Source organism: Anopheles coluzzii, chromosome 2, assembly GCF_943734685.1.
Source record: "Anopheles coluzzii chromosome 2, AcolN3, whole genome shotgun sequence".
In the NCBI taxonomy this organism is placed as follows: domain Eukaryota; kingdom Metazoa; phylum Arthropoda; class Insecta; order Diptera; family Culicidae; genus Anopheles; species Anopheles coluzzii.
The window spans coordinates 3,818,245-3,845,373 of NC_064670.1; the positions used below are offsets into that span (position 1 = coordinate 3,818,245).

Consider the following 27,129-nt stretch of genomic DNA (forward strand, 5'->3'; position numbering starts at 1 on the left):
TGAAGTTCATGTTCAGTCTCGCGTCATGCGACTTGCGGGAAAATTCTATTTTTTTTTTTGTATTTTTAGGTGCAAAATCTCGTCACACAATTCGTGCCACACACACACACAGCAAAACAAGTGTACAAACACACACACACACACACACAAGCAAATGGGGGAGGATAAAACGCACACGAAAACACATGGGGTCCTTTGGTCGGTCGACGATGTCGGAGGGGGGGAAACAACAACACACACCCGGCACCGGGCGGAATACTTACTGTGGCTGGATCCATTGTCCGAGGAAGCCGACGAGATGTGTCCGTTGCCATTGGTGTGTCCGTTGCCGTTGGTGTGATGGCCGTTCGCCGTGCCGTTACCGTTCTGGTGGGCCACTCCGTTCGCTTTGCCGTTCTGGTGCGGCTTGGCACCGTCGGTGCTGTCGCCCGGGTTGCCGATCGGCAGGTTGCTCTTCATGTGGTTCTTGGCCGGCGTGAACGGACGGTTGACTTCGCCGAACAGACGGTTGTGCGAATCTTGCCCCTGCCCGTTACGGCGTGGAGTTTCCGAACCTGCGCCAATGAGAGAGGGAGAGCGAGGGAGAGTAAAAGAGTAATTATTAGTGCGCGTTCTTATCTAGAAACGGGATCTGGAGAGCTCCAGAGAAGGGGTGGTTCTGGGGGTCTTCATGCGTCAAACGTTGATGAAGATGTTTGGCGAGCGTGACAGCGTGCGACTATGGCCGTGCAATGGAGATGTGTGGAGGCACTCAAGCATAGCTCCCGTCTACATAGTTGTACTCGCTTGTACTTGGCGCGAGAGGATGTCTCAACACATCACCGACGATGCACCATACTCCACTGACTGGACGCGCGCAGCTCTTGATTAGGAATTTAGGAATGGATTTAAAAACTACAATACAAAAACAAACGAACTATCATTCTGCAGCACGGATTGTTTCCGCCAACTGGCAACAACTGCGGTGCGCTCTACCACTACCACTTAACGGGAACAAGAACAAGGACATTCTGGAAGGGGTACACTTCATCCAACCAATAGCCACAACCCCACCTGCCTCTGCGAACGGAATTGCGGAATCAAATTACAACATACACAGCAAATTACGGGGATGTCGCATTGGAAGAAACTACAAACGCCGGCGGGGTGTCGTCGTCTTCGGGGTACGCGGGTAAGTCGCGAACCGAAGGTGTCTCTTCCACTCACCGACGCGAACCGGGAAGGCCAGAGATAATGAGATAATGCTCTAGGTAATGTGATTACAAGCGCCAACTAAACTGACACCTTGCGCGTTACAGCCAAGGCAGGGAGTGGAGAATTGAGCGCGTGCACTGAGGCGCCGGGGAAAATTGGTCTTCAGTTTACAATAAAGAAAAGAAAAAAATTGAGTACAACATAACTTTCCATTGTCGTTCCCCGGGAAACAGACAATTGTCGCCCTTTCTTTATTGGCGTTCAACTCCACCTCCGCCAAAGGCAGCGCGCGCGCGCGCAAACGCAAGAAGAAAATGATCGTGCTGCAAACAAACTGGGAATGAATGAGATGCGAATGCAATCCGAGCAAAGGGTGATCTTGGGGCTAGCAATTTGGATGGTCGAAAATAGGAAATGAACACAATACGACACTTGATTACGTGTGGCGTGGCGTGGCAGTGGATTGTTACAATCTTTTTTCGCTGCTTTTTGTCACGAAAACAATCGCTACGGACACGACCGACAGTGATGATGATCATGAGAAAATGAGGGCAGACACTTCGCTCTCTACTGCAGGGCAAGGTGGATTGGGATGGAAGTAATCGATGGGTATGAAAAAAAGGGCTCAATACAGCTGTGTGCATTGAGCAGTCGTAACGTAAACGAGGAATGATGAACGATAATTTGATGATTACACTTCAACACAAGCTGGGGGGGGGGACGATTGTGCGTGGATGTGTACCGGTCGAAGGAAAGCTAAAAGACGGGCACACTGACTATGGAGCAGGGCTGGTAAGGCAATTCTAGCATCGAATGAGGACAAGAAACAACAACAATCAATACATGATTAAACATTAACATACGAGAAAAAGGAAGTTTAAATGGAATTTAAAAGCTAGCGGGAATGCTTACTCATACGGGCATAAAGTTAGCAAGAAAGGACGTAAAACAATGAACAAGAGAACGAACATGTATAAACTGGACACTAAAAGGACGAAAGGGAAATTTTATTTAATTTTGATGAGAAAGTACCAAGAAAATAGTATCGGTGAGCTCCTTGCCGAAAGACTGCACAGTGAAAATATATCCAGAAGAAAGGTTAGATTAGATAACGGCAACGGCACAAGAGGAACAGATAAGAACATCGTGAAAATATATGATAATGGCTGCTATCTTTTTAGCTTCTCTGTAAACATTACTTCTTTTGCTTTTTAAAACAAGACAAGATCGTGTGGTCCGTCCTGGGTAGAGCAAATAAAACTTTATGGCTTCGGTGCAGTTTTCTGCTATTTTTTAATGCTTTTGCTTGGGTACCTTTTTGCTCAAACAAACACAGCTGGTCGAGAACAGCCACGGAAAACCCAGAATCATTCTGCTTCGTCCGTTTTGTACCTCCGTCGGGTGCATCATGCAAACACACACACACACACATATGAGCGTAAGGCAAATAAACAAACAAAAAATATGCACCTCCTGCAGAGAGACGCGTTTAAACAATCACACAAACACACACGCTTCCGGAAGATGCATTCCTCCTATGTTTATGTCGCGCTTAGGGGACATTTTTTGTGTTTTTCCACAGTGAAACATTGATCCATAACGAACATTTTCGGTTTGAAGCGCACACACACACACACACTTTGGGCCTCTTGAAACATGTTCACACAGGCCGCAACAAGACCCTCTTCATACCGTGCGAACAGCACACACACACACACTCACACACCGAGCGGTGCGCAAACACATCTAAAAACCGAAGCAGCCATTTGATCCGTTTTCATAGCGATTTGAACATTTTGCTGCGACAGTCCGATCGGTTTCCTGTGGGATCCGGCAGCAAAGTGTGGGAAAGAAGGACTTACCATTCTTGTGGGCGTCCGATGGAGCCGCAAAGATGTTCGACTGCATGCGGTTCTTGCTCATGGTGCGTGGCGTGTTGGGTCCAAGCTGGTCGGCGCCGAAAAGATCGCTGCTGCCACCGCCCGGTGGTTTCAGAACTCTGCAAAACATAGAACGAAAAAAAACCCCGTTATAATCGTTTGATTCTCAGTCCTGCGCCGAGCACATCCTATCCGGCAAATACACATACAAAATAAGCGAATCACAGCAAATCGATGAAAACTGGCCGATAATGCTTTGGGCGTCGTATCGTGATGACTCAAAAGCTTTAAAATAGTTCTCAATATCCTTCTGAGTGGAACTTTACCACAATATTTCACAAGTCACAATTGCCACAGTGTATTCCTTCCAATATTTCCTACTTCAAAAACAACCTTCTTGCTGTAGAGTGAATTCTGTAAAACTGTCTCGAAAAACGCTGCTCAGTTGACTGACCAGGCTGACTAGATTCTCCGTTATGCGCTGCGAGGCAACGGTAAGGATACGTGTATGGCTTGCTATGCTCGCACGGACCTCTACCAAACACACAGCCAAATGGGTATGTGTACATGTGGTTGTGGGTTCTCCTTTTAGATGTGCACTCTCTTTCACTCTTTCTCGTTTCCTGCTGGGGGCAGAAAAGAGAGGACTCAATCGAAATCCCTATACCAACACAACCAACATACGAACGACGCTATGCTATATGTTTATGCTGTACGAAAGGGGTCCCTCTCTAGCACACCAGCCGCCGGCCCAGGTACAAGCAGCCGAAGGTCTGGAATGAAGAAGCAGTAGGGGTTGCTAATTGGTGATGGCAGACCAACGGCAATAGGAAGCGTCTCGGAAGCGGGAAGGGTGCCCCGACAGGGTGAGGACTTATGGACGCGCTCGTTGGATTTTATGCGCAAGCACCTCGAAACCCCGGGTAAAAACGAGTAAGAGAGATAGAAAGAAAGGGTCCTAAAAAGGGGTGGACGAGTGGACACCAGGTGGAAAAGGTGGCGGTAGGCAAGGCGGCAGCCGAAAACATGATTGCCATGCGAACGCGCGGGGTAACAGAACAGAATCTCGCAAAAGCCAAACACACACACACAGAGCGAGCCAGAACTCGACTGCGGGTAATGAAATGATGCCTTTCTGGGTCAAGTATTTGCTTTAGGGATCTGAAGCACTTCTTCCACATCGTTTACCTCGCAAGAACCTGCACACACGTGTTGCGAACGGTGCTGCTGCCGACAAAATAAAAGTATGTCCTCCGAAAGGGGTTTGGGGCGTAGCAACATTGTACGGTCTCCGGGTCGCGGGTGGGTGGCGTTCGGGGAAGGAAATCAAGGCTGCGAAATCAGATGTTGGCCGGGGTCAACCCGTCGTCAGTTCGTTGAACAATTGTGCCACCCGCTGGAGGTGCGCTCTGTCCACCGATTTCGGTCACACCGACACACAGCCCGGACACAGCGGGCACCTTCAGTCGTAATAAAATTAGAATACTGAGTCACGCACATTATTGCCCAATTTTTGTTGTTGTTTTTTTGTCCTGTGTTTGGTCACTTTTCAGGCCGAGGTTTTGCCCAAAAGCGCACACACTGCCGTCGTGCGGAAAGTCGGCTTCGGTGTCTGGGTTAATGAGAGGGCTCTAAGGACTGCGACGACCTTGAACAGTCATTTGGGTCGGTTTTGTTGATAAGCGCAAGCAGGGAACACTTTATGTGCCAAAGGCACGTTTGAGCCCGATCGAGGGCGGTTGGGTGTTGTGTCGGGGAAAGGGGTTGTTGTGTCTCAAAAGGTGCCCGAGGAGCTGCCGTAACCATTTTCTCCAAGTCCAACACACAGATTAGAGTGGACTTTTGCCCATAACCTCATTCGCAGACACACACACACACACACGCTTAATCGACGTGAGAAATGAGGTTTCCGGCGTGCCTGTTTTATTTTTCACTTATTCGATCGGGACACACGCGTCGGACACCTGCGACGGACCTGCGTGAATGGACCCAAACATTTCTCCGGTCGAAATCGTTCCCTCGTTACGCGACGTGACCTACGGGCGGTGCCCACCGACAGCGGTAAACTGCCCACTCGCTACAGCCCTATGTGACTTGACATGGCGTACACACGAAGAGCGTCGTATAGATCGTCCACACCAACATTCATCAATTTTTCATCGCTAGAAAACGGACGCCCGAGCTTAATCGATCGGACGATGATCGCGAAAAAAAACAACAACAACAACCACGTTCAATTCATCAATCCTTCCTTCTATATCAAAGGGGTGGGACAGCAACAGACGCCCTCCGAGCGAGAGGCGAGAAAATTGAAAATTTGCTGGTTCACCGTTTGGAACCAAAAAAAAACCGAGGAGACCTTTGGGGATCCCAATTTCGGTGAGGCTTTGATTACTCCGAGCTTTTACGATCGATGGGAATGTTCTCACGGCGCAGATCGAAAGTGAGTCTCGCGGTTCCTTTTCACGCTGCTGTCCGCGTCACGTCAACAAAAGAAAGGAAAAATCTGTCACAAATAGGATCGCGGTGTCTCGGACGTGTGAGAAATCTCGTTCACCCTTTACGAACTGACACAGGGGAGGAGTGCGCCGGAAGCCGCTCGATTTTGTATGTCTTCGATGGGAACCAACTATTGATCATTTCCAAATTTGATCACGAATGTAGTGCGAGAGAGATTTCACGATGTAAACGAGCAATTTCCTTCTTTTAAACGGTCACACACATCATGGCACTACTTTCCCTGAAGTAGGCGCCAAGAGTTATGCAATCTGCATATAGAATGGTTAAGGACGTGTCAGGGATTTTCAAGTGGACATTTTTCATTCCATTCAGATAAGATCGTGCGGTCGTTGACAAATTCCAATTAAAACCCATTGCCGACAGGCCGTGCTACATTCCAGTGACTGTAACACCAATTTATTAAAACCATAGACAACGACACAGACAACGACACCCAACTCAAGAGTGTTGTGGTTCCCATATCGGCGTTCCGATTATACTAACGAGATTTAAATTCCTCCGAACGCCATAAACCACCCCCAACTCCAGTTCTCCCGCGCTGCATTTCGAGACCCATGCTGGGCCATAAAACATAAAGATTTAGGCATAACGAGCAACTTGAAATCAATCGGCACAGAGTGCAAAGTGGAACCCACGACGATTGAGACGTCGAGCGGGAGACAACAGCAACAAATTGGAAAGTAAGCCCACCACCCCACCATATAGCTGGGGCGCTAAATAAGAATGATAATCCCAGCGACCCTTTACACACAGACACACACACATCGCGACGCCACACACACTTGACGGTCGGTTTTGGTGTATGTTTTTTTTTTCAGATCGTTGGACCCCAATGGCGCGCGCCTTCCGGAAACTCCGGGATCGAGGTTGTTGAGGAATTTATGCTCTCGCCTACTACTCTTCTGGTGCGCTTTCTCAAGTGGAAAAACACTAGAGTTTCCCCCACGCTAACCGTCCGTCCCAGACGGTGACCGACGATGTCGTCAACTCGTCTGCCACTAATTCCCAGATCTCGAGAGGGTGCACAACACGCATACACACTGGTAGGTTTAATCTGATAAACATATAAAATGGATGGCTAGAAACACAACATCACACCGCGTTGCCGATCGCAACCTTGCAGCAGCAGCAAGGTGTCACACACGGCAAGCAAAGAGCACCCGCGGAGAGAAAACATTCATGAAATTTACATAAATTACGATGCACCCCGATGACCGCTGCTGCATCGATCACAAAACTAGCCTGTCGTGTCCCTCCGGGGGTGATGAGAGCCCCCGCGTGTCGTTGGATTACACACCTTGCGAGCGAGCTCTTGAATGCAGCAGCAGCACACACACTCGTTAGCACCTTTTGGGGCTGTGCTGGCCGACTGGGAAGCAAATCCGTTCCATCGGACGCACCATCAATTTAGAATCTGCTAGTTGGCACCTTTCGTGTGAGGAGAATTGGGATGTATCATAAATGGCCATCGCAAATGGGCACCAAATTTGTAGCAAACCCCTGGTTAAGATTCCACAGCACATCGGGAGCGACGGAGCGGTTGACGGGGGAAAAGAAACATTCAAAAGGCAAGTGAATTTGTTTCGAACCATTTTGCTACTTGAACTCACAGACAGAAGAAGAATAGGCTTTCGATCTGCACCAACTAGTGGAATTCCAATAAGGAAATGGAAAGCTGCTGACAGTCGATCTGTTTGGAAGATTTTAACGATTATTTCACCACCAGTCTACTAGAGCAGTTGTTGTCCAAAGTTGAATCATGAAGTTTAAATGATTAAATGTAAAATTCTACATCAGACATGATAGCTGGTTACTTGTAAGTAAATCTTTTAAGCGTGTGTTGGCTTGTTACACTTTCATTCACGATGGATCCCAACCCAACACAAATGATCCCCGATCGTTCTTTATGAATCACCGTCTCTAGAGCTTGTTTAGAGAACAATAACATCTTCAAGCCGGTTACCGAAGATGATCTCGGTCCATGCAACCGTAGCCGTTTTGATTAAAACCAGTGTGCACAGGGGAACGGGGAGAGAAAAAAACAGTGCACATGCAACTGTGCAACTACTAGCGCAAGAAATAAACACACACGCCCCTCTTTCCGTGCATCGCGAAACATGAGACAATTAATTCGATCATAAGCGCGCGATCGTTACGATGAATATTTACACTCTCAGGGGGGGAAACTGTATCTTTGTGAGATGCAATGTAGCTGGCGAGAAGATCTTTGTCGATCGTTGCCCCATCCACAACACGTTTGCAGCAACTCAACAAACCGGTAGCGCAATGCAATGTTGTTCTTCTTGCGCTTTGATGGAATCCATTGCTTCACAATAAAACATACTACCCCTTTCTACACAGCATCGAGAAGGGCATCCATGGGCCTAAGCCCAGGCTCCCCAACACGCGAGAACGAGCGCGTGTGTGTGGGAAGAAAATAAATTAAATTTTGCTCCCTCACCGTGGGCTTTTTCCTTCATAAAGCCGCAGCGCGCGGGATAAAAACGCCACAGTTTAGATATGAAGATGATCCATTAAAAGAAGAATATTTCATCTACCGTTCTGCTTGCCGGTGAGCGCATTCGTCTCGCGTGAAGGTACTTTTCGTGCGATGGGGCTACACGGCTTACCTAGCCTTGGTTGGACCGGGGAGGTCTGATTTTACATCGATTGTCCCTCACTCGCCCAGCTCATCAAATACTCGGGCGGTGGCGGGTGCTTTGGATTGGAAGATCCCCGGACAGCCCCAGGAATGCAACAATTGCCACTCTAGCCTCATGGATGGAGTGAGGGCGCAACAACAGCAAAAAAGAAGACCCCGATTCTATGCACATCCTCCTACGGCTCACCAAAGACCAGACAAAAGAACTCTTTTTTCCTTTGCACAATCGACAATCGTCTGTTACTGTTGCTGTTGCTACTGCTGCTGTTAAAGCTACACCAACCGAGTAGCTGAAGAAGCTGAGAATGATGAACCACACACCGTTACCTATTTCGTTCGGTTTCTCGGTGGAAATAGGAAAAAAGGAGCGTGCAGCGCGCTAGAGTTCTATAAGATAAGATAATGGAAAATGAAAAAACCGCGCATGGATTGATGGAGCAAGAGAGAGAGGAAAAAAGTTAATAAAATCCACTATTACGATACACCCCATGCTCGTCCGCTATTTACATCATCCACGTCGGGTCGGGGTACCACGCCGGTCGCCCGCTGTCATCGTACTCTCCCCTTCATCGATTGTGTTGTGTAGCCTGCTTTTTCTGTTATTCAGTCAAATCATTTCCCAACTCGAATGCAACACAACGAAAGTGGACGATCTGATACTTTGCCGTCTGTAAGAGACAATCGAACACCCCGAACAGTTGCAACCCGTCAAGGCAAATCGAGGCAAGTGGCTGATGGTTTCAAATGGATTCGAATGCATCGATGTTGGCCGTAAGTGAAATAGATTTAATTAAGAAAACCCATGCACATATGCAGCAGAGCAAAGCAAATGTGGTTTGGGTAAGTGCATCCAAAGATCAGCTGGTTTCTACACCACACACACACACACATGCACGCGCAAGAAACAATGCAATTACAATGGAATGGAATGTGAGGAATCTAGCTGCTAACGGTTAATTTGCACGAAAATTATCATCAACCCCTCGCTGCTGCCGCTCCAATGGGAATTGCCTCACCATCAGTCTGGCAGACTGCAACACACAACAAAACATATTTGTGTATGGGGAGATAAAAACGGTGCATCTTCTGCCCACACCGACAGCCAATGGGGCCGGCCATGGCGGCAGCAGCGGATGGTTATGATTATTGCCAATTAAAACAACACCGTTTGCTGCTACCTGCCGTTGGAAAACTGCACCGGGAAATCTCGCCGAGGCCTACGAAGCGCGCATAAAAAAGTGAAAAACTCCAACCCTCACACAGCTTACGCGCTAGCGGGGCTGAAAGAAATATTTTAATAGCGTTTGTTTTCCACCAGCTTCTGCAAGCAGAGCGGGGAAGCGATCATGAGTTTGAAAAACGGTGCTTCGCCGCCGTTTGTTTGTGCGCCTTTGCGAATTCAAGTTTACTCCACCCCAACAACGATGATCCCCTTCTTCCGAAACAAATTGAACGGTAATTTGTGCTTTTGTTACGCAAAATCAATGCAGTTCATTATCGCGCACCCAGCCGTTTCTCTCTCCTTTGCTTCCGAGCCCGAAACCGAGACGGAAGGAAACGGCCACTGACGTGTATCATCTCTGACACGGGTGAGCATTTTTTCCCATGAAACGCGCACTTGCCTGATCTGTCCGCCCGCACCTACACACAACAGGCGAGCGCGCGCCCGCGATTACTTTCACACGATTCTTCGCCCTCATCTCACTCCCTGCTCTTCATCTACTTTTCCTGCGCCGAGGATGAAAGGCGTTTGAATTTTCATCGTGAAAGCCAATCAGTCCTTCTTCTACCGGGGCTTGGGCAAAACAAATCAACCTTTCGCATGAAAAGGGTGCAGGTGAAATGGAGACCTTTGGGAACTGCTGCTGCTGCTGCTGCGGCGACCGTCGCCCGCGGGAAGATGCGATGGAGACTGTTGCTAATGGGTTCGCGGATCGGTTAAATGGCAACAACATCTCCTTTGGTATGGCAAATACTATCGGGCAATGCTGTTTTTTTTTTGTTCCATCGCTTCCACAACGCCAGATCGATTCGAACCGGCGCGAAAGGCTTATCCCGGAGTAAATGCAAATCTCGATGCACCCGCCGTTTGCGCACGCGGGAAATTCCACAACCCACACGCGCACCACGAGGAACGTGGATGAGGATGTCGCGGAAGAGGGAGAGAGGAGATACTGCAAGAAGTCTACAATTTGGATCATTAGTAATAATGGGTTTGAAATTGTATCTGCCCTATGTCATAAATTGTCCATCCAACAACGATGCTTCTCCCCGCGATTCCCAATCGTGGTTCGTGTTTAGGGTCGCTTATTTTACCCCCCACATATACACACACACACATGCCATGGCATGCCGCTGGTTCGATTTATCGATTTATCTTCCCTTGCCGCGTGGCGTGTTTGGAGGACAAATCACGACCGGCGAGCGTTCTCCTACGGGGGGAAGGAAAATGGCTCTTACGCACACGATGTCCGGCGGCAGTGACCCACCGCCCGGCGCGGAAAAACACACGACATCTTGATTTGTGTGCTCCAGTATCGTTGGCAGCACGAGATACACAAACGCGGCAACACATTCATGGAGAAGGTGACAGTCTATTTTTTTGTTTTTCCTGCGCGCCTTTCACGTGGTGAAGATTCAATTTCTGTTCCAATCGGCTGAAGGATGGCCGTGGAGTGCACCTGAACCGCGATCTATTTCTCTTGCTTCGACTTTAGCAGGATCATGTTAGGGAAATTTATTGCCTGTGTCGCACTGATAAATGGAAATTAGGCTCGATTTGCTCTATTTCTGCATTCGATAGAGAGAGGGATCGTTGCTTACCCTGGCGTAAGGTAATCGAAATGGGAATAATTTCGAAATGATCGTATTGCTTTCCGTTACATCTAACCCAAGAGCCGAGAAGCAATCCAACAGAGCAGTTGTATGACCTTTCGGTGGCTTCAATGTCAACGGAAGTTGTGTGTTTCAGCCTACATGTTAACAATATTAACCATTTCGATTTAAATAATACCAAATCATCCATCCAAAACGAGCGTGATTTTGATCAGTCACTGGAAATGCGCTCCAAATCGATCTGCCACACACAGGCTTGCCGTGCCGGGAAGTTCAGTTTGCGCCCTGCGTGTACGATTCAACAGGGGAGATAATGTACCAGTACCACAGCAACAGCGTGGGGAAAACAAGAATGGGGACACTTTTTAATACTCGCTCCCTCCCTCAGAACCGTTCCATGTGAAACAATTCTGCCCCAAAGCAAACCCCCCCAGCATATCATAGCATAATTTTCGTGCCGCACAAAGTAACACTGGGAGGGTTAGGGCGCTGTGCACCCTCATTCAGAACGGAGCTTTATGCCGATGGGACGGAATTTACCCCATGCTCAATGCGCGCGGGCCACCCAGTTTATTGGAGTATCGATAAAATAATTTTGAACAACTTCCTTCTCCTGTCGATATTATTTATTGCGTTCAGATTTCGTAGCCCTGCCCACCACTCGGTGACAACTAACTGTACGGCAAAGAGAGAAGGAGACCAAAATACGACCTTATTTACAAATATTTGGATATTTTTTCTATTATCGAAATGCACAAACATCTCTCCCCGTTCTTCGTGATCATTTCATCCATTTAAAACGGAACAGTTTTTCCAACAAAAGCATACATCATGTTCCCAACGTCCTAAAACCAATATGACAACAAATTACAAAATCAAAACGACCTCAAATTGCAGCGGCCAAACAAGACAAACGGTAGTGCAGTAAAGATAGATCCAGCCAAGATAACAACCAACACGACCCAATTAGGTGCTGTTCTGGAGCCCGACCAAAGCGGCCGCCGTGGCGTATATAATTATCTATACGAAAAGTACCGTAAAACAATATTTGTTTCATAATTATCGCAAACCACGGAACGCTCCACGAACGCTTACACACCCTCTTTTACAGTTGCCGCGGCAGTTTAAAAATACACTAACGCAGCACCGTTTTGATGAAGTTTGGCATTTTTGGTCCACACTGGCTGCAGTTCCCTGTCGTTTTTCCACACGATACCGGGCAGTTGCATCGCACCGTGAAGGGAGCGCGGTGGGGAGCAAAAAAGATGAGTCCACTAATTTGTTTTCCAATTTGGCCACAGAGTGTTGCGGGGAAATTTAATCGTTTTTTTTATTCCTCGGCTCTACTTTGACCATGCTGCTGCTGCTGCTGCTGCTGCTCGCCATGTTCTAAATAGGAAATGGATGGCGGCGGCGGGCATCAGTGGTCGTAAAATTACTAGTTTTATCTAAATTCCCGTAATCTGCTGCGCGCGGTACCACCTTACAGCGTGTTTCTCTTTCCGGGCGGCGGTTCCCGCCGGTTCGGTAGGAATGGGAAACGCCTCTTCCGCTTATCTAAACCAACGGAGGCTCTTCTTCAAACTTCCTTCCAAGGGTACAACACGTTCGGGGGGCTAGTGTGCTCCAGCACGAAACGTAACATTCTGCCACTGACAAAATTACGAACCCGCCCAAAGCTCGACAGGAGCACGGAAAAGGGGGTCACGGAATGTTTTCCCCCATCGGCTCACCAAACTGTGACCAACCTTGTGTCCGCCCTGCCGCAAGAATGGTGGTGAAAAGCAGCACTTGCCATGTGCTCGCATCAATCCGAGTGACGAACCGTCATACCCGAAAGTTGATTCATGCCCGGATGGTTGTTGATCGTTCGCTTCCGAGCCACTTTTCAGTGGTTTGCACCAGAAGACAAAGACTGTACGGGGACCTCGGGTCTACATTGCTAAAAACTGATGGTAACAGACAAGAGCAAAACAGAACACCCTCCACATACACACACAGGTCCGGAAACAAGGTGAACCCGCAAAAAATAGATGAAACTTTTATTTGTTTGCGATTGTCGCTATGGCAAACTGTGTGTGGGCCATAGACACCGGGGCCCGCGTTGGAGGTTAAAACCCGGTACGTGAAAAACCCCTTTCTATGCTAAACTTTTCTCCTGGGTCTCCGCCCTTAACGATGGAAACTAGTTCACTGGAATTTCGTTAAATAACGTCGTGCGGGAAGCTAAAACAAAAACGCAAAAAAGCTCACTATTGGAGCTGCTTTTTATAGTACGCCTTCCTTGCCAAGATCGATACACACTTCGAACGGTGTGCGCACCTCGAAATACTACGGCACTAGAGGCACAGAAAAAAAGCCAAAAACAAGGACACACGCATACTCTCGATGCCGCATTTGGATGTAACGGTAACCATTCCGTCCCATTTTTCCACGTTCCTGACTCCACCACGATCCACTTTGTTTGGCGAACCCGAAAAAAGGATTTATGTCCATCCACACACATCCAAACCTTACCCACGCAACATCCCGTCCGGCACACCTAACCAACTCCCGGACGGGTAGCACTAGCGCTTTATGATTTACTTATTCACCCTCGTGCATGCTAATGGAGGTTATACTCGCGAAAACAACGTCCCAAAGCTCCGCCGGAGTTACATCGATATTTTGATTCGCAGGCTCTTATTTTCTTGTTGGTAGCTTTTTCCAGGAAAATAGGTCTAGCAGGACCCTTCTCCATCCTCCTCCAAGCTATGCTGAAGGGTCCCCGTGCAGAACTATACCCCTCCAGCATTCTGAATCCGGCCCGATCAACGTACCTAAAACGAGAGATAAATAAAGGAAAGAACCGGTTAGTGCTGTTGCACGAACGCGTAAGCGCTGTCAAACTTTTCTATGCTTCGATAATGTGATATGATTCGTTTTTAATGTCATGGCGAGGAATCGCTTCCGATTCGCTGGAGCCAAACGAGCACACAAAACGCCATAACTGCCAACCCGTTACACGTCGCCGTTTCTTAAGCCAAAACTTATTGTGCACGACGGGGCACCCAAGCACCACACACCAGGGAAATGGTGAATATCATCATCCGTCACGTTACGGCTGTCGGATTTTAATGTGCAAAACTCTCCTTCCAACCGTCAGTCTAATAGCGCTAATAATGTCTATCTTTTGTGGAGAAATAAAGTCAAGCAGCGGTTGTCTTTCTTCGAGCGTCATGTGTCCGACGACTTTCTTTCGCCCTTTGCATGCATTTGCTTTTAGAGCCATCGTCGATTTGTCGCACAAATGAGCGCGCTAATCTAAAAGCTAATGTTATTAACCTGCAAATAAGCTGCCTTTGCGCCAAATGGATCACACGATGCGGTCGAAATCGTTACTTCCTACTGTAGATAAGGCGAAGCTAATCTCCGCACATCCACCGGGAGGGAAGCAGTACACCGTTGACTTGGGATATTAATTTTCCTTGCTGGAACCTTCGCTGGAACGTTCCACCGAGCAGGATGAAGAGCAAGTAGAAGACGACGAATAACTTTCACTGAATCCCAAATGAAAGAACGATCATTCACCTTCAACTGACACTCCGACTTCGGCAAACCGTGACCAACCCATGGAAGAGGAACGGAGCTTTTCTAAAACAAAAAAAAAACTGCACCGATCCAAACGTTCTATTTCGATGATTTCCAATACATCAAACTCCTCCAAACTACTCATCAACTTTGTCTGAGTTTTTCATCAACTATTTGTCTGAGTTTTTCAACCGACATTATGGATTATTCCACAAGCGTTTTACGACCCTGTTTATCCGGAACAAAGAGGTAATCTATTCGATTTACTATCGATAAAACCGCCGCTACAGTGTGCAGTAAAATTACGCTAACAACCGTTTCCTCACACTCAATTGAAAGTGAGGTTCGGGTTTTCGCACCAACCAACCAGACCACTCTGCTTTGCGGCTAACGCTGATGGGACATTTGATACACTTCTGCACCGGTATTCTGCACTTCTTACACAGGCATAGGCATAGTGATAGGCAGCTTTGCTTTGCCTACTGCTGATCGGTTGGCAGTACGGGCAATACTACCCCCGTCCCGTAATCAAAACGATCAATCGCTTTCCGATCAGTACACCCCGCGCACGCGGGCGCACAAACACAGTTCCGGGAGGAAAGCCGCGCACGCTTTGATGCACTTTCCGCTCCTCTCAAATTGCAGCGAGGACGATCTAATAGCGCCCAATGCCGATATGCCAATGCTGCCGATGGGCGTCAAGTTGCAAATGGCTTAGATTTAATTTAATGTGACTCGTTGGATGCGGTCGATCGCCGGGCATATTCTTCGATCACCGGTGCGATCCGCTGTGTGGTTATGGATTGGCGCGAGCTATGAAACGGAACGAAGGGGGACGACGTGTGACGAACCGTGCGGGCTGGGCTGTGGCGATGGTGGTAAAGAAGGTTGTTAAAATTTTACAACCCATTTCCTGCGGGCGAATGCGGCGGCGGCAGTGTGAGATGGTGGCGTATTTTGTTGGCGGTGTTGTTTGGTTAGGGAGATTGGTGTGGCTTTTTTTTTTGCACGGCTGCACTCTTGGCCTCTCCGGGTTGAAAGCTCGCCGTCTATCCATCCCCATGGCCCACCCATGGGCCTGCAAGGTTAAATATCTGGTGGAATGGAATGTAATGGAGTCCCTTCATTTCTCCGGAATATCTTCGCAAGAAATCAAACACTTCCACCACAAGGGTGGAAGAGCCGGCTAATGCTTTTACTACATCGGTATTCATGATCAGGCGGGTGCGCGCGTACGTTTGAAGTTCTTTAATTGATGCTGATTAGTGACAGCTGGATGAGGGTAGAAAGGGTGCGGGGAACACCTTTACTGCTGGCGGCAGGAGAAAAAATAAGGGTTTTCCCCTGACGAACAACGGTAATGAATAAAAAAATCAGGGCGCATTTCGTCTCTCAGTAAAAACTAAGTACCTTCCACGCTTCCACACGCGCTCTGCAGAGCAAATGTGGAGCGCAACACCTTCGCATTCTGTTTTGGGAAGAGGAAAAGCGTTCCAACAACAAAAGGCAACAGAGGAAGGCTAGGCCGCACACACACACACATTAGCCGAAGGTGAAAGAGTTCAAAAACGGGACTGCTGCTCTGCGTCAACCTGGAAACAACAGCAACAACAGCAACAACAACAAACCGTCGGACCACCGTGAGCGATCCCAGGTCTTGCCACGCTGATGAGATGATTGGGCTCCACGGATTAAGGTCGGTTTTAGTGTTTTAAGATTAATTTGGGTTCGGTTTTGGTTTTGTTTGGTGTTGTTTTTGCTGTTGGTGCAAATGGAAAAGGGAAGTGACTAATTTTCGACAACAGCAAAAAGGCAACCTTCACCGATTCCTCCCTTTGCGCCGTGTGTATCGGAATGGGAAATCCATTTCTATTTCATAGGATGTGGAAGATTTTAGTGTCGATCGAACGAAAGGGGGTTGTTTGGCTGACTTTCGCCCCACGATACAATCTGCACGACCACAACGCCCTGACTGAACGCGTGCACGGGGGGTCGTCACCCAGCAGCAGCCCAGCAGCAGCAACAGCAGCATCCTTTTAGTCTCGCGTCTAGGGCCGGAAGAATCGCGTTGAATGTTAATCTATCCCCATTTTTTCCCCCTGTTCGAAATCGCACAAATTTCTATGAAATTTTGGGCGAAAGTCATTTCTCTGAACCCATTACGAAATTTGACAGCGTGTTTTTTCTTCTCCTTGTGCAAAATTGAGGAACCTAATGAAATGAAGGAAATGATCAACAAGCCTTCAAATTTGCGACTCCAATTCATTTTTATTGATTTCCTTTTCGGCCACGGGATGATGAAGTGAGGTGAAGGAAACGCCCTGTGAATATGATTTATGGCGAGCGGATACATTTTTCCCGTAACATACGAATCAAATTATTCAATTCGAATTTCACATGCCACCTGCTTTCTTCAGTGCCGTGCTGCGTAGCAAAGAGTTGAGAGGCACGGTGACGAGCCATTTGTCACAGTAAATTCACACCCCTAGTGGAGCCCTCCAGCGTGCCATTACTCATTTGGCGCTGGGATCATTAGTATGAATTGTCAATTCAATTGCTCAATATCAATTGCTGGGATCATTAGTATGAATTGTTTACAGAGAGGGAGCCCGGCAATGGGGGACAAAAACCACACTCTCGTAACATCTTACCCTCGTTGACTAATGCAAGCGTATCACCCCTTTCAATCGACCACTCTTTCTGGCTGGTGACGATCATCGTTGGATCTATTACACCTTGTGTTGTTCAAACAGTATTTAGATAGTGAGAGATTCAAATTGCCTACCATAAAGATAAATCACTTCGTGCACCTTTCTACACGCGTGGGTATGCGTTGGGGGGGGGGGGGGGGGGGGGGAGGAAATATTACACTGATTGATAATCACCTTCAACACTATGTGTGTGTGTTAGCGAAGTTGCGTTCAAGCCTCGATTGGGCGCGGTTGAGTAATGACACCGGTGTGGGGTTTACCGAATAAAGCATTATATTTTCGTGGCAGCTAGCAGAGATATTGCAGATGGTGGAGCTGGTGCGCCTCACAACTAAACAAATCGTTCGTTCTATGATTTCCGAAGGTTCACTGAACCGCTACCAGTCACTGTGTGACCGCCAGTTATGGTGGCGTGATTTGGTTACAGTGCTGCAATCCACCAGGAGCGCCACCCGACGGACTACCACAACATCATCCATCGAGGAAAACCCACGGAAAGGGGGTACCCAGAGCTATTTTTAAACAAAACCGAAAGAATAGTTCAGCCTCTGTGTACCACATGGTGTACCACCGATGCATCGCGCCCGGACCGACTCCCACAATTCTATCTGGTGCTGGTGCTGGTGGTGGCACGGATGAAGACCAGAGCGATTGTAGATACCCCAGGCACAAGCCGGCGGTAAAACTACAATCAATTCTCGATTGGAAAAGCGCGATAAAACAAACCATGCACCATATCTCGTTCGGACACCGGACCAAGCCGTGGTTCGTTGACTCCAGGTTCTTCGGAGTTTTCCGTTTCGGGGTTCGGACCAAGACGACGACGACGACTGACGAGTAACAGCAATAAACAGATACAAGCACACACGCTCATCACTCATTTATGGTTATCTTGCACTGGAAGTTATGTGCAATCATCGTGTGTTGGATCTTTCCGAACGCTGAAAATTCTGCCCAGCTTCAAATGCAACCGCGCACACTCCACTGCAACAATCTAAAGACCATACTGTGTTGGGAGCGGCGAGAAAGGCGAGATTCGGGATGCAAAGTTCGGTTAGTAGCTGTTGCTGCTTCTGCACACGGCCGACAAACCAGTTAACGCTCGTGCTACGTTAAACAGCCGCCTGTCACGGCCCAACACGTGACACGGTTATTTATAGGGCGGTTCTCTAAACCACGACATACTAGACAATCGCACACACTGGCCGGAGACCGGAACGTCGACGTACTCGTTCGTTATTCTCTGCTGTGCTGTGTGCCGTGTGCCGGCCGGTCTGGAAAGGTTCATGGTCTTAATAGAAGCAGACGCCCGCGGTTGCACATAAAGTGCAGTTGCAAAGTCGCCGCCGGCTTCGCCAAAAAGACTGCACGCTACCCACTATCGCCCGACCGTATGGTAATTTTCCCCCTTAGGCAGGCCCCCTTCCTTGGCGGGAAAGAGTTGGAAAGCGTTTGTCCACACGCAACCAGAAGCCATTGGAGCAGCTGAACGGAAAATCATGAAACAGGGTGTAAATGGCGACCCGGGAAAACTTTTCAATGGCAATGAACTTCTTCGTCGATTCGGACTGTGCAGTAGAAACCGTCTATAGGACGAGATCGATTCCAATTAGCTTTGCAACAGAGATTATTACAACAAGCCAATTTCATAACGACTCCTACGAACACACAGATACGATTTATTATCCCTGGAACACCACTGATTTGCCTTGAACATAAAATGTCCCCTCGGCATTCGAGCACAGATACTCAAAGCTAAGTCAAACTCCAACGAACCGCAAATCAATCAGCGCTCGCCGAGCTGAAGAATCCAAAACGATGCTTCCTCAGTACGACTGGTTTCCCATTCGTCACACCCATCATTAAACATTCTCGAGACATGTCGTGTTGAAGCCATTTTTCACCGCAAACGTTCCTCGTCGCGGGTTTTAAAACTCTTCCCGAAATGTTGCTTCCCGTAAACAAATCACAAATTATAATAGGGAACCACAAATCGACACCACCAGCGTTGAAAAGACCCGTCAGCCCTTGAACGATCTATTGCACATCTTCCGAGTCGCACTGATGTGCAGTGTGTTCTGACGGAAATCTATTTCGGTCGTGTTTTGGGATGGAACACAGCGAACCCACTCAAAATGGGAACACGAAAGATGGAGTTTAGAATCTGGTGGCCAACCATTACGTGTGTATGTATGTGAGCGTGTTTGTGGAGTACGGCCATAACGACAGAGAAACTGTACTATTACACTACAAAGAATAGTCCGTATGTGTGCCTAAAGAATCCTCCAAAGTACAAATGAATTGTTTCCAAGAACGTATGCGCACGATCCCGTCGTTCAGGCAGTGCATTTGAGCCTACTTCAGAGGCGTTCTAATCGCGTAGCCAAGAAAGCAAATCCGACACCCACCGCACACCGAAACTGAACTGGAACACTACAAAAATATACATCCAGCCGATCCATGGAAGACTTCCAAGCGGTTCATGGGAATTCGGAACTCATAGTAGGTTCCGGCACCGCGACCGCACGCCTATAGCAGCATTGCCGAACGTTCTTGCGCCATTGCATGATCTAGGCTTTCTGTGTTGATGGTGGAAAATCGTATTAACTTCAACCGGAGTGGCTCGACCGTATAAAGCACTGGTTAAGCCCTTAGCCCTGGCTTAGCGCTTCACGAGAGGTGAGCCAATGCCCCCCGATGGTTTCCAGTTTCGTTTCAATCGGAAATTTTCAATCGTTTCGTTACACTTCAGGCAAACTTCAACTGAACTGGACTTATGGCTGCTACCGTCTTCCCTTGTCAATCGCATTGGTTATGGGGAGTAGTTTGTTACCGTTCCTCCATTTCCCGAAAGGTTGTTCGTCCGCTACCGGCTATGGAACCCGAGCAAACTAAGCGGATTAATGTGGCTTCAGGGTTTCCCGACTAGTGTTGGAAAGGTTGGAGAAGACGATTTCCACAGGTATACAAACTAGCAGCAAGCACACGGGAAGGTTCATTGAACACTTAAGACTTGAAGAAAAAAGTTTGAGTAACAAACCATAAAAGCGACCGCGAAGAGATCGTTACAAAATCAGGTTCTTTAGTCCCATTCAGTACACATCTTTACAATCAGGTATCGTAGCCGAACAGCTCTCTGCATCCACCTAAAGCTCTGTGATCTGCCTCTAATTTGACATTCAATACTAATCAATTGGACAATTTTCAATACTATCTTTTCTATGGATGATTCTTTCCAAAGCTACTGGTTCTTCTGTCCCGTCTAAAGAATCTCTCCTTGCGCCCAAGAGAAGCAAATTGAAATTCCTGTTAGCCTGCGGAAACAGCTGATATCACTGACATGATAACATGATTTCTTCCAACCGTTTGAGCACGGTCCAATGTATGGTGTGCCCTCCTTTATGCCGACCTCTAGACAACGTTAGTATGCGCATTAACTAGCTAGTGCTGATGTGCTCTGGTTCAGTTTGGGACGATGAAGGTATAATTTTCACCTATAGACGTGTGTGTATGTGTGCCGTCCATCCATTAGGCGCCAAACGTCTATGGTACAGGAAAATTAAACATGACACTGCCATGGTGGAGAGTATCCACGCGTACTACAGCCTTTGCCAATCTCCTAACAAGTGTAGAGCTGTAAAGACATGGGCACGAGGCTAAACCGCGGAAACCACCAGCCAGACGACTGGGCACATACGAGGTGCGCGATACCTTCAACCGCAGATTACGGGAGAGACAATTACGGGAATGCGATAATGTCTGATGCATGTTCTTCTACACCCTTTACCACGTACACGATGGGGTGGGTCGTCCCATTCAATGCACGCCGATTAGTGATCTGGTGGGCCGAGGCCGGTGGTTGATGATCGGTCAGCTAGCTAGGGCACGGCTCATCACACCTTCTAGTCGGGAGGCTTCAAGTATGTGCTTCTATCCCATCGAAAACATTGCACCGATGATGCTGGTTAGCGCACAGGCAGGCATCTCTAATGATATTTGATACGTCACTAAGCTCACTAACACCATAGGTTGGATGAAGGCAGAGAAGGTATCAAAAAAGAATTACCAAACCCAGCTAAGCTAATCCAACTCAACCGCAGCCCGCCTTAAGACAGTCGCGATCATCTTCCGCGTTGGAGTAGCGTCTAGTAAATAACTCATGATACCATAGAAGGTACGCAGCACGTGTGCACAAGGCATATGTGTTTTATTTTTCGCTCTGCGTTTTGCTGCTCGTTCCGCAATGATAATGGGCCCCCGGGACGAGCCACAGAATGAACGGGATTCACCAGTTGGAACGTGGAAGAAACAAGAGAATCACTAACTAAGTCACCACCGCAGACACCACTCCGACACAAAGATCAATGACCAACGATATAACACAGCGCTCGAGGAGCGGGCTCGCGTGCACGGAAAAGATGTTGTTTTACGATTGCCATGCCGGAGCACCACGCCTTCCGTGGATATGTAAATTTTTCGATTTAATTAATTGCATCGCGATCGCACCTCTGCTAGTGCTTCGCTATAGTTTGTAAGATACAGCCGAAAGAGCAGTCTGGAACAAACTACTCGCCGGTATGTTGAGATTAATTAAAACAATAGAGATCTCTCATCGCCATCCAAGTTGAAGTTGTTTTAATGCGATTTATTCTTGGACTTCCATCCAACGATACAGAGAAGCTTGACCGATTTTGCCGATTCCCTGCTAGAGCAACTACTAGCCTAGCACTCTCCTTTTCTTTTCCATATTTATTACTCCCAACGCGTGAGATGCAACCGAACTCAAATCACACCAAGGAAGACTTTATCAGTATATAAATTACCCACCGATTAACATTTTATTGCACTCATTTAAGCACCTTTCGATTTGATCTACTACAATTTGGGTGCCTGTGCTTATTGCCTCAAACAGGTTTGTCCGGCCGACAACTCCGGCCCTAGACCAGGAAAGAGAATTTATAGAGCCTGATTTTTGATGATAAAATTATATGTTGTTTTACTACCTTTGGGGGGTTTCACGTGCGTGTGTGTGCTTGAAACGTGTGATGGATGAGTTCGAACAGATTCCCTGCATTCCCATGTGCTATGGGCATGATCGTTAGCCGGCCTCGGAGCGCAGAAGCGCGAACCGAACGATGCAACCCGGTTTGATTACGGACTTTTCGTTAATTAAGCTATATCCTCCTATGGGGGACACACAACAGCTTCATCGTTTCTGTGCGGATGACAGAGGCGATTAGTTTGTGGTGTGAAACCTGAATCGAGGGTGAATCAATATCAAATTGCTAGCTTTTATCAGACGACTCATTTCTCACCGAAAGATTGAGTCGTTGTATCGGAAGGCCCAATAAAAGAAAGCATTAAAAAAAACTATGCTAATATCTAGCTCACAGACACCGCCAATAGCAAGTATTCGTTGCGCGTTAATCGATCTTTTGATAATGCTACAAAGCTACACAGCTAAAATTGGTTCATTAAGGTCAGCCCGTTTTATCTGAATCGGTTGCATTAGTGCGAGACCACCTGCTTTTTGTTCAAGGCATGCACACGGCGGGTAATCTACAGCTTCACCCATTCACGTGATCAATTTTCCCTTACAGTAAAATTTCCAACGCACACACGAACACATATTTTCACTGGGCGTTTCTATCTTCAATCGCACACCCATATACTGCCCTGTCCAGAATTATGATTTCCCTTTTCACTGTTCCCCGTTCGGCTTCCTCTTCGACCGCGGCATGTCGAGTTGGCAGCAGCAATGTGCATTGGTGCACGAAAAATACACCGCACACATTGAAGAGAGCACGTGGAAAGTTTCGATGTTGCTTACAGAGTGGTGACCGTGTGGGTTGGTTGGTAGAGCTGCCCTGGACAAGTAGTCTTCCCCCGGCTTCCGTTCCAACCAAAGCTCAAAGAGTCGGTTCGCCAGCTCCCGTCTGTGTCTGCCATTGCATGCCAATAGTGCACGCCGAGTGCATTACAAGAAGCAAAAGCTCTTTTCTAACTTATGATTAATGTTTTTCGGTTACACCCAGCCTCCCCTTCGCATCGGGCTTTCATGTTGCAGGCGTATGATAATCGACAGCCAACTTCATTACCGACACACGACCAACTTTTACGACCGTCCAGAGTGTGCGGAAGCGAGACCGCAAATAGGAAAATGAAAGGATCATTCCGTTTATCGTTTACTACCGATCACGCTCTCCGGCACTACAATCTACACAAGATGAACATGTTTAACTGAAGCTCATTGAATAGCGCACTTCCCCGGCAGCGTGTAAAATTGACGTCCGCCTCCCCAACTATCGGCTTTCGCGGTTCGATCGGACCTACTCACGGAAGGTGTGAAGATTTATACCCGGCTTGTGCCATCGTTTTTCAAACGTGTTAGGAAAACTGTCAAAATTTCAATTTACCCAATGCCCACGCGCCTAGGAAGTTTGTAATAGGGACAAGCCAGTAGTTGTTGGTAAGTGTTGCATCCATTAGGGAGTCGCTCGGCATTACCATAAGTTACTCTTTCCCTTCAAGCAGCCATACACACAGCCCGGTAGCATTGTCATCATTCACCGACCCACACAGATATCTTTCGCGGCAGATAGGCAAGGGGCGAACAGTGATCGTTCTCCTTTTTGTAAAATCAGTTTGTAGCAAACCAACCCGACCGCCTCAGAACGGGTGAAAGTGGCCCGAAACATTCGACGCATCAACGGTAAGAGAGCGTGAAAAATATGATTGATCGCACCAGCCGACCCAGTGCGCGGCCAGACCGAACGCTGCCTGTCCCTGCGGCTTATGGACATTTGCTGTACCGAACTGTCACTGCACGGGAGCACTAACTAATTAGGGGCAGCTGTGTAATGACGATTGCCGTTTCGCTTGCAAAGGCCGTACATTGCTCTACCGCCGCTCGGTTCGTGGCGGCCGGATTGGATCGTGTTGGGATAATTTAATTAAATTAAAGTTCGAACCGTTGCAACATGGACCGGCACACTTAATCGCTACACCATCAGCTGTCACCCGATCGGAGGGGCTTCGGGTTTTAGTTCATTGAATTTCTGACAGATTGAAAACATTCACCGGGCAAATGGTTTGAACTAACCGCACGAGACAGCAACCACGGTTGTCTAGTTTCAATGCTCTTTTCCGCCCCGAAGCAACGCACAATACATTCTTTTATTGCAGCAACACGATGGTCGGGTTCTATTTTACAATTTGATGAATTGGAGCAAAATAGCGGTACCTCGACCGTTTGTCGTGAAGATGCTCACTCTCGAAGATGCTCCCTTCGGATTGTGTTAATGTCTGGGACAGTGCGTGACAGTAGGGACATTAAAATAGAGGATACCCAAATTAATCTACACCAAAACACGAGCAACTCTGAAACCGAACTAGGATGTTCCTAAGCGATCGTACTAGTCATTAAACTCTTTTTTCACCTACTTTGTTCCCTCTAAAGTGCATTTAAATTCCAACAACTTTCTAGCACCTTGGACACCTAATTACAACACATCAGTAGCAGCAGCAGCAGCAGCAGCAGCAACAAGATCCGACAACGGACTTCCTGTGCTTCTATGCGGTTTACAAACCGATTCATCGTGCTGCATCGCCCAAGGGCACAATTCCTAAGCCCAATCATCCAACTTGCCAGAGACCACAACAACCCAACGGGTCCATTTGCTCCAGCAAGAGCGCGATGCTTCGTTAGGATACAAACAAACAAATGGATACAAAAGTGCTGCAGTTATCTGGACATTGCAGCCCGGATAGGAGACTCCGCTCTGTTTGTTACTTCCCCGATCGCTCGAGATTAAAAGATCCAACCCCATCAGGGCTGCATGATCTCAGAGAAAAGGGCTTTTGCCGGTGTTGTGCTGGACACATCATTGTCGTCAGGTGAGGAAACGGTAGTTTCCACGACAGTTTCAAACCCAAATCACATCGCCGCCGCTAACGTCCGGAGCTTCGAGTCACGACGATTAAAGCGCGATCATTCCCACTTCGTTTTGTTGGAATCAACCAACGGCCAGCAACGGTCCGTCGGTAGCATGATCATGAGAGAAGATAGGTGGTGGAAGTTTTGACAGTCGCAAGTAATTTGTCCGGATTTTGTTGATTTTCCTGCCTCGCGCACTCTATTGCTTGGTCCTGGTTGAAGCTGTTTTGAATGCGCCTGTCGCTTGTCGGGAAAGATAAATGGGCGCACAACTTTTATTGAAATGGGCCCTGCCCCGGACTGCTCACCGGAAGGAAACGACCGATCGCATAGGTCGTTAGTGTGTGCACACTTACCTAAAAGAGAGAGAGAGAGAAGAAAAGAAACCAAACAACGAAGATTAGACTTGAGCGCCATTTGCATAGATACAGGTGAATTGAATTTCTACTGCAATATTTTGACTTTTTTGACTTTGCTTTCCAAATTTATATGGCGTCCCTAAGGGTAACGGTAACACTTTCACTGCTTCCCGAGGACCCGACATGTGTTCCTCGTCCAAGGGTAACTTAATTTTACGCTTTTCACAAATCTTTTACCAGTCATTTTGCTCCGGCTAAAGAAAGATATGATAAACATCACCATAAGAAATAAAGCTAATCCGTGAAATATGGGTGCGCTGAACCGTTAGCCTTTGTAGGTTGCGGTCGGCAATGAGTAGCCATTGTGGTGGAGCAGACACCCGTGGTGACGAGAGCTTTACAGGTTGATGGAACACACACACGGTGGACACGCTCAAGTGCAATCCCGCCGGTGAAATTCACGTAGCAAACGGAACTTTGGGGGGAATTCTTCTTCCTCCAATAAATACAAACAATAATTAATTGTACTAGCCACGTACGAGACATACGTGCAAGTACGAACGGCAAGAAAGAACCACGGTCCCTGCATGTGTGGCTATAAACGTTCGCTGCTGTAACAGAATTACAACTAGCAGCAGCATGTTTGTAATGTATGATTTTAATTATTCATTACAGAAATGATTTCTCTGCTCCACGTGTCCGTAGACTTTGCATCCAAATCGTCGCTGGTAGAAGAATAATAGAGCCCCAAGAGTGACTGCCTCCGCTGTGCCAGCGGCCCAATATACATCACAGTTGGAGTGTGTAAACGCATTTGCATAAAAAATCTATGCGCACTCATTACACTCTTCCCGTGTTCTCCTCCAAGAAAACTATTAAAAAAGACACTCCGAAAGTAACTGTTTATCACGAAAACTGAGTCAGCAAATGTGTGCTGGTAGGCAAATTAAAAGCTCATAACACATCTATGATGAATTCAACTCCTTCTTTTTTGTATTACAACTTGCGACTGCGGTGTTCCGACAAAGTGCTTGTCGAAAGCTCACTGTTAATGAACGTGTGTGATGGCGGCTACAATGTTCGCATTTGGACGAGGAAAACCGTTTTTATTGCTGTCCCACTGCTCGTCTCGTCGTGCTGCTCTCCCAAATGAAATGTTGCCGTGGTCAACGACACGTCTCCACAGCAGCTACAGCAAAAAAAGGGAGCAGAGATGCGGAACCGAAATCGTCCACTTCCGGTGATCACCTGCCAACCAGGGGCAGTCACATCCACCCCACACACACACACGTACTCTGCCGGTGTCAGTGTGGCTCGAGCGCACGAGCTTCCGAAAATGCAGCAGCCTTTCATTTGTAATTATCTGTAATTGGCGGAATCTGTTCCCGATTCTTTATTCCCCTTCTGGCCCCGCGCACACACACACATACACCGCTGCCGTGAACGTCAATGCTGCAGAGCA

At 47.7% G+C, this 27,129-nt stretch overlaps 1 protein-coding gene across 9 annotated transcripts in view; it reads right to left on the reverse strand.

Annotated features, from left to right (window-relative positions):
• The window catches only part of LOC120947339 (microtubule-associated protein Jupiter), a 112,899-nt gene that overhangs the window by 5,753 nt on the left and 80,017 nt on the right, over positions 1-27,129 (reverse strand). For 7 of the 9 annotated variants that reach the window (XM_049605286.1, XM_049605281.1, XM_049605288.1 and 4 more), the window contains 3 exons: positions 3,057-3,193; positions 2,227-2,262; positions 264-554 (listed from right to left, as the gene is read on the reverse strand). In XM_049605286.1, the coding sequence (XP_049461243.1) occupies positions 264-554; positions 2,227-2,262; positions 3,057-3,193 (464 nt within the window). Of the gene's footprint in view, positions 1-263; positions 555-2,226; positions 2,263-3,056; positions 3,194-3,283; positions 3,544-27,129 lie in introns of those variants that run through there. The other 2 variants (XM_049605287.1, XM_040362565.2) reach the window with 2 other exon arrangements.